The sequence below is a fragment of the Buceros rhinoceros genome, unplaced genomic scaffold (assembly GCF_000710305.1).
Source record: "Buceros rhinoceros silvestris isolate BGI_N320 unplaced genomic scaffold, ASM71030v1 scaffold27225, whole genome shotgun sequence".
Taxonomy (NCBI): Eukaryota; Metazoa; Chordata; class Aves; order Bucerotiformes; family Bucerotidae; genus Buceros; species Buceros rhinoceros.
In genome coordinates this window covers 14,269-22,238 of record NW_010414992.1, presented here as the reverse complement: position 1 = coordinate 22,238, position 7,970 = coordinate 14,269, and the positions used below count along the sequence as shown (strand labels likewise).

Below are 7,970 nucleotides of genomic sequence, written 5' to 3'. Positions count from 1 at the left end.
CCTCCCCACCCCGGCTGCCCCGGGCGGCCGCCGCGGAGCGAGGGCTGGGCAGGCTCGAGTGAGCGGTGAGAAAAAGAATTACCCGCAGAGCGGGGACTGCGCGTTTCTTCTCCCCTTCCCCGCGCAGCCTATGCGCTCGGGCGTTCGGGAACGCGCCGCGGTGCGGTTTCGGGGTCGCGCTTCCCAGGGCTTGGCGGAATCGCACGGCGCGGTCGTTGGTCAGGGGCGGTATCGGCGTTGGGACGGCAAGTCCTCAGACCCGCGCGTGTAGATGCGTTGAGTGTGTTATGCATCAGTCGATAAATAACGTGGTAATTCCCTGAGAAGGTCTTTATTGAAGGAATGGTCATGAGTGTAGCGCGGACTCAACCCTCTGGGAAGTTGCATCAGCAGCCGTAGATGATCCAGTTACATATGGAGAGGGGGTGGCTTCTGCCCAGCTGTGTGCCTCTGGCTTTCAGCTGAAGAGTTAGGAGGATGGAGTTTCTTTTTGTTCTTTTCTCTGTTTTCTTCGTAGTTTTCATCATTATGTTCTGTGTTATTTCTTTAATAGTTTTCTTTAGGTGAACAAGTTTGCTGTACAGCAGGTTTGGGTTTTTTCCCCCTCTCTCTTCTCATAGAAATGTCCTATGTAGACTAGGCTGCAAAAAAAAATTTGTTGTTCTGTCTTGAATCTTTGGTTCTGAAAGTGGCTGTCACTAGAACTGCTGCAGTATCCAACCCTCCAACAGAGGGTACTGAAATCTGGGTTTAGGGTTGGAGGAGCTGAACTCCGTATTATTCACCTGTTTTCCGCTTTTGAAAACCCGATGCTCTTGCATGGGCTGCTCCATCACCTGTTATTTCACTGTGTGAGCTGATGCCACATAGGAAGCGCTTAGGCTGACCGACGCAAGAAGGTGGATGAAGCTCTCCGTGGTGATTTTAAGGCATATAATAAATCTCTGCTGTAAGGAACCTGCAGATTGTCAGATAAATAATGTTGCTAAAAGTACTGGATTTTACCAAGCAGTTTAACATGCGCTGTCTAACAGTCTGTGTGTTCCCTTTGAGTTTTTTCCTTCTCCTCTGGCATGGACGAGTTTGCATGTGAGAGGGTGGTTAAAACTTCACAGTCTCTAACATCAAAAGCAGCACCTTCTGGTTGACCTCTTGTTGACCAGCTGTTACAGTTGACAGACCATGCAGATGCGCTGTCAGCAAGGCAGATTTTTTGTCCTACAACTGTCCGGAGCGTGCAGTTTATGCACGCGCTCCAGGATCTGCTGAAAAAGCTTTTGTCCTGGAAGCTTTTCTGCTGGGCCTCCCTCTCCTCCGTCCTCCTTTATGAGGAACTGCTTTGGCTCTCGCAGAAGAGTTTGCTGAGATTGGAAGCTATAGATCCAGTAGTTAGATTATAATTCCACTTTGTTGATATTTGAAAGGTCTAGGAGAAGAAAAAAAATGGAAGACTGAAGCAGCAGATAACCTGGGTAGGGCTCCTAAGGGGAGCGACCTATGGTTTTTTTGGTTTTTTTTTTTGGTTGTCTCAAAATTTGCCTTCATTTCTTTCTTAACTTTCACTAACAGAGAAGGCTCATCCTCAAAAAGTGTGGGACTTCGTTCTGTGAGACCAGGCCTTGTCCTCTTGCGTTAGTTTGAGGTATCCAATTCCCCAAGCTAACTTTTTTCCCCTTTGTTTTCTTCCGTACTCTAGTCGTCTGATTTGCACAAGCCCAGTGAAAGAACACTGGGGCGAGGGCTGGTGGTGGGTGTTTGATGATGCTTTTTTAGCAGGAGTGTTCATGCAAACACTGAGTGTTCTGTAAAAGGTTGGGAGTTCCATCCAACTCCTAGAAATCATTCTGAAATCTGCAGATGTAACTGTTGAAATGATAGCTTACACACATTCTCCGTAACAAGCTCATGATTTAATTATGTTTTTCTGCTACTGGATAGAACAAAATGGTATTGGCGACTATACTTCTGTTAATCTCACCTGCCAAGTGTACGGTTGTTGCAGTATGGACCGGCTGGCATATGCGTGAGGCATCACTGGCTTCAAATGGTGGAAAACTCTCTTAACGTATTTGTGGATTTTTTCTTTTGTTAGGTATTATTAGAAGCACAGAAAGAACTGGTGGACTACAAAGGACTTGGTATAAGCGTTCTTGGTAAGACATCAGAAATACTGCGTCTTTCAGAAGTAGATGTTTAACCAAATTGTTTAATAAGAGTTTTTGATCTTGATATTTCAGCTCTTTTTTTGTAATACCTTATTCTGGTAACATGCATGTCCAGAGAATGCTCTTTCATACTCTGTTTTTACCATTCATCAGGAGACCATAAAATGTTGCATAGCCACATGTTTAGTGACCCAAGAACAGGGCCTTAGACACAAAAAAGGTAATTAATTATATGTAAAACATTGATACATTTGTATCTTTGGGCAGGGGTGTGTGTATACATGTATAGACCATATGTTAAAAACATTTTATGTGTATCTATAAAATACTCTCTATGTATATACACACACAACTATACACGTGTCTGTGTATATATCTATCTATAGAGATAATGTATGTACTATCCTATATACTACGTGGCAAAATGCTTCAGATTTTGATTCAGTATTTGATACATCGCATCCTTCCCATTCGGAAGGCAGTGCTTTCCTGTTGAAAGGAGGAAAGGCACTTTTCTGTGCCACGTGGGTAGCTGACTGTCTTTTTAGTCCCAGTTGCACAAAATTTTTGTGCAAGAGGATGGTCAGCATTTTGCTAGTCCTGTGAAGCTGTTTGGTTGCTGGAAGTGGAATGCAACCGTCTCTGCAAGACTAGGAATCATGTTTGAACTGTACGCTCTTACAGATGGAAGAAAGCATAGGGAATTAATAAAAAGAATTAGTCTTTGAGTTTAATTAGGATTGCTGCATGAAGAAGCCTTGTGGAAAAAACCCACGACAAGCCCTTGTACCTTTCTCTGTACTTGCTACAGCATCAGTAGCAGAGAGGATTCTTAGAGTGAGGAAAGCTTACGTCTTTCGAGGGAGTATTTTTTCAGGCAAATGTAGCTGCTCCTGAGGGTAGTAAGGTCATGCGGATGCCAGGTGTGAACGGACTGGATTTGCCAGGATGTGGACAAGGCTGGAGGTGTAAGTCCTGTGTGGGTGTTTAGGAAGGCTCAGCAGAAGAAATAGGAGGAGGAATGGGGAATGGGAGCCTTCAGCCGTTCTGGGTTTGTGGTGTGAAAGGCTTAAACTTCAAACACAACTTTTAAATTGCATGCGTGTATCACCATTTTGTCTCTGTTATTTCTTTTTTTCTTTCTGTAAAAAGAAATGAGCCATCGGACCTCAGATTTCTCAAAAATCTTAAATACAGCTGAAAATCTTCTGCGTGAATTGTTGTAAGTGAATTACTTCTTGCTCTTTATTATTTTATGCTTGTGCTAGTGGCACCAGTAGTGACTGATGTCACTAGGAAAGTGACCTAGGAAGGGAGACCTCTCCTTGAAAGTACCTGTTGGTGTCTTTGGGGTCTTTTTAGATACTGTGTCTAACAGAGCAGTAATTTTGGTCTTCTGTTTGTCTGACGCTGACTCATCTGAGTGTGAGAAAGGGTTTTATGAAGGTAAGATGCTTTTTACATGTCTGTTATACAATCACTAGTTGACTTTCTTCTGAAATGTTAACTTTTGTCACCTTCATAGAATTTGTGAAGGGCATCAGCTTTCTCCAAGAAATAAGTGGAAAAAATAGGAATCTGGTGGTATGGAGGTGGTCTGTACATTACTCACCAGTTTGATTTTACTGATGGTTGTGTTTTAGAATCACTGGTCAGGAGCCCTTTTCCTTTTTGTAGTGCGACACCATTTTAAAAGTTTGAAATGAATGTATCGCGTATTAGCATTAATGTTCTCGAAGTAGTTATGTTAGTCATTTCATATAAAAGCTTGACTTTCAGTCGCAGCCAAAATTATTAAGAGTGGTTTTATTGAATAATTTCAACAAGTAATTTTTGAGACTGAACAACTTTTTATGGCACTTACTCTGCGTGTACAATTTACTGCCCTGTTGCACCTTCAAATTAAGGGTCTGGGAGCTGAATTCTGTGAGCAGTGTGGTGTGAAGTTCTTAGCCTGACAGGAGCGCCACGAAGCTAGCAAATAGACAAAATTACACCTGAGCTTTAATTCTGCTATGAAACCTTTCAAATTTCTGTGTACTCTGGTAGAGCTACTCAGAAGTGAATTTATTTAGTGCTATGGAAGGGGGGAAAGAGCTTGTTTTCAGCCAATTTTTATTAGTAAAATTTATAGCATTACTCTTAAGTTGTTGCTTGAGACCAGTCCTGAGGTAAGTTAATGGGATTTTTTCTAACGTCTTGCATTTTGGTTTTCTGAAATGACAGTGTTCTTCCTCTGTTGTTGTTAAATGCATAATATCAAGTAGTGAGCATGTTCTCTCTTCCGGGAATAATATAAATGGTTATTTCTTGTGTGCAGAAACATACCAGAAAACTACAAAGTTATTTTCCTCCAAGGAGGTGGATCTGCTCAGTTCAGTGCAGTGCCACTTAACCTCATTGGCTTAAAGGAGGGAAGACATGCGGATTATGTGGTTACCGGAGCTTGGTCAGCAAAAGCAGCTAAAGAAGCAGAGAAGTATGCCAAAGTGAATATTGTTCATCCAAAACTAGGAAGCTACACAAGTAAGTTGATGATGATATCCATCTGTGTGAACACTTAGCTTTTCAAGTCGCTCTAAAAATTGGTCCCACTCGGCTCTTGGGTTAGTGAATGTAACTAGTTAGAGCTGACTGCCCCGCACTCAAAACATCGCCCATCACTTCTCTCCATGTTCATCACGGGAGATCTGTCAGACGACTTAACAGTCTCCAGCAGAAAAGAATTGTGAAACCAGGCTGAGCAGACACTACAAAATACGTGGCAAGAAGCAAATGTGTATTGCTTGGGAAATGATCTGGGCTGTCTGATTTTTTTTTTGTTGTTGTTGTTCTTTGGTTTTTTGTTTGTGGGTTTTTTTTGTTTGTTTAACTGAGTTCTTAAGCTATTTCGAGGGCTATTCCAAGGTGCTTCCATTTCAGGAACACTCAGTGAAATTAAGATCCCAAACATGCTTCTAAAGGTTGTCAGCCCACGAGATGCAAAACATGCGTTCTGTGTCCCAAACACTTACCTGACCCGCTCATGTCGTAACAGGCAGTTGACTCTGGAATAGAAGAGGCACTTTCAAATTCCCTTCTTGAAGTTTGTTACTGGACATAAGAGTCTGAACGACTGCAGTGTAGAAGGAAGAAAATTACCTGTGATTGAGGCATTGGGAATTTTAATGAGGGAGTCTGTTTCAAGAACACGTTTAAGTGTATAATGTGCCACTGGATATGCGTAAATAGTTCTTAGAGCAGGGACACCTGAGTGCTGGTTTCTGCATCTGCTGTTCAGGCTCACTCTTCTTCCGTCTGGTCCAAATAATAGCATTTGAACCAGGAGGAGTGGCAGCAGGGAAGACAAAAAGTATTCCCATATGAGTTAGTGTGTTAACTGTTGATGAAAGCACTGCATTGGAAGATAGGTTTATATCCTCTGAGGCACAGGAAGGAGTGGAACCTGCAGCTTGCCAGTCTAGGGGCATGTATCCACGATTTGGCAGCTGTAGGTAAGAGGGACAGTAAGTAAATAATGGTGGAGGCCGTAGCAGCAGTTCTTTGCCCGCATGTTTTGGAGGAGAGAAGAAAGGAAAAGCAACCACTCGTTCTATGCAAAACCTGTCCTGTGCTGTCAGGGCAAGCCTGTATATTGCATAGTGACAGGGGAAATCTTAGTTTTGTAGTTGCAAAGCTTAAAAGGAAGGTAGGTAGATGACCTTGTGTTTGTCTTGGGCAAGACAGAAATGCTTCTGGAGTCACACAAACCAAAAACTTCAGAGAACTTTGCCAGGGAGAATTTGGATGCCTCAGTGGTTCCAAAGAAACCAGGAAGATTCTTTGGTCCAGTGCCTGAATTCCTCTGAAATGATGGTTTAAGCCCCTGGGGCAGTAGTTCATAGGCTGGGATCCTAAACCTGATGAAAATCCTGCGAAGAATAAGGGCTGAAAACCAGAATGGCATTTGCAATTGCTTTGTGATGGCTCACCACAGAATTTGGTGTATTTCCTTTGCAGGTAAATTGTATCTTCCTGATAACAAGATAATTAATACTTTATGCTGCAAAATCATTCTGGGTTTTTACTTAAGTCCTGTGTACAAGTAAAATTGCATGCCAGGATAACTACCCGTCTCCAGTGAGTGACCTTTGGTTTTCTTTTTTGTCTGTCTCAGACATTCCTGACCCAAGCACTTGGAATCTTAATCCAGATGCATCTTATGTCTATTACTGTGCTAACGAGACTGTTCATGGTGTGGAGTTTGACTTTGTACCTGATGTCAAAGGAGCAGTCTTGGTCTGTGATATGTCGTCAAACTTCCTGTCCAGACCTGTGGATGTTTCCAAGGTACAGTATTGGACACAATGGCTGCACAAAGCATTTCCACACTTGAATGCATAGAATGCACTTTGAAATGTGGATGGGCAGAGGTGCTGAACAGTGAGATTAAGGAAATCATATTTTGTTGGTTGTGTATCTGATGTTGGATACAAATGTTGAAATTGGGAGTTTGAGATTTCAGTGCTGATCCGTTGTCCTTTTTTCAGTATATTGAAATTGTTCATGTTAGTTGTTGTCCCAAGATAATTAGTCTACTGTGTGGTCTTCACTACTGCTGTAGCTGGAAAAGGTATCTTCAGAATCATATTTAGTCTGTAGATTCTGTATATGACTGTAGCAGAGTACCATGAATTGGAATTTTTGATCCTTCCTCTTCCATGGAAACACTGTAACCCCTTTTAAGCTGCTAAAAGCTTCCTGTGCCTCAGTTACTACCTCTGTTGCATAGATAATACAGAGGCAGAACATAGTTCTTGCTTATGTTCGTAAGTGTACTGCAAGTGGGAAGAGTTACTGGCTAGTGAAGTGGTGTATTTAATCATATCTGTGTGTAGCGGAAGGGGCAGTTGTTAGTGTGCTCGTTTTGGCCTTTCCCAATCTGCCTTCTTGAACAGGTGGATCATATGATGCCTGTTCTGAAGTACCAGACCGGTTGAAAATACTGTGATCTATGTACAAATTTCTTCCTAGTAACTTTGCTTGGAATAGTTTGAAAAAGAGACAGGCTGCCTTGAGAATTGTGACTACTAAATCAACATTTAGCATATCACTGGTGAATTTATTGCGCTGATCTTCCTCAGCTGAATGAAACGCGTGATTCTGATAACAGACATACATGGAATAACAACTGTAGCTGTGAGTGCTCTTTCAAATCAGAGTTTCTCCTAATGCTTCTTTGACCTGCAACTTGCTCACTTTCAACACGTTCTTCAAGCCGTTCAGCTGAGTTGTGTGCCTGTTGTATAATGATGCTGGTGTATTTCTCAGTAGTAAGATCTACCAGTGAATGCATGCAGCAAGTCCTTCTTTTCTTCTTCTTGTTAAAGTTTGGCGTGATTTTCGCTGGGGCTCAGAAGAATGTCGGCTGTGCTGGAGTTACTGTTGTAATAGTACGTGAGGACTTGCTGGGATTTGCACTGAAGGAATGCCCTGTAGTACTGGATTACAAAACACAAGTGATGAATGGGTCTTTGTATAACACTCCACCGTGCTACAGGTAACTTACCTTGCTGGTTAATACCTCTTGCTGAGCGAGCTGCTGTACTGCCACCTGCTGCTCTTACCGGGATGAGTTTCAGAAGTTTGTTTATTGAGTCACTGGTATGCTGGAGTATTTCACATGATTCCTGTGAAAACGTGGGAGGTGTCCAGCCCCGTGACTGATGTAGGCTTGCAGGGTGCCTAGCAGGACTCAGCCATAAAGGACATAGTATGTTTAGAAGTGAATATTGTGTGTCACAATGGCATTGCAGAAGTTTCAGG

General features: G+C 42.5%; 1 protein-coding gene across 1 annotated transcript in view; it reads left to right on the top strand.

Annotated features, from left to right (window-relative positions):
* Positions 1-903: 903 nt before the first annotated feature.
* Positions 904-7,970, top strand: part of PSAT1 (phosphoserine aminotransferase 1) — a 14,255-nt gene continuing 7,188 nt past the window's right edge. The window contains exons 1-6 of the mRNA XM_010137282.1: positions 904-960; positions 2,093-2,153; positions 3,318-3,387; positions 4,486-4,691; positions 6,322-6,494; positions 7,535-7,704. Coding sequence (XP_010135584.1) covers positions 904-960; positions 2,093-2,153; positions 3,318-3,387; positions 4,486-4,691; positions 6,322-6,494; positions 7,535-7,704 — 737 coding nt within the window. The remainder of the gene's footprint in view (positions 961-2,092; positions 2,154-3,317; positions 3,388-4,485; positions 4,692-6,321; positions 6,495-7,534; positions 7,705-7,970) is intronic.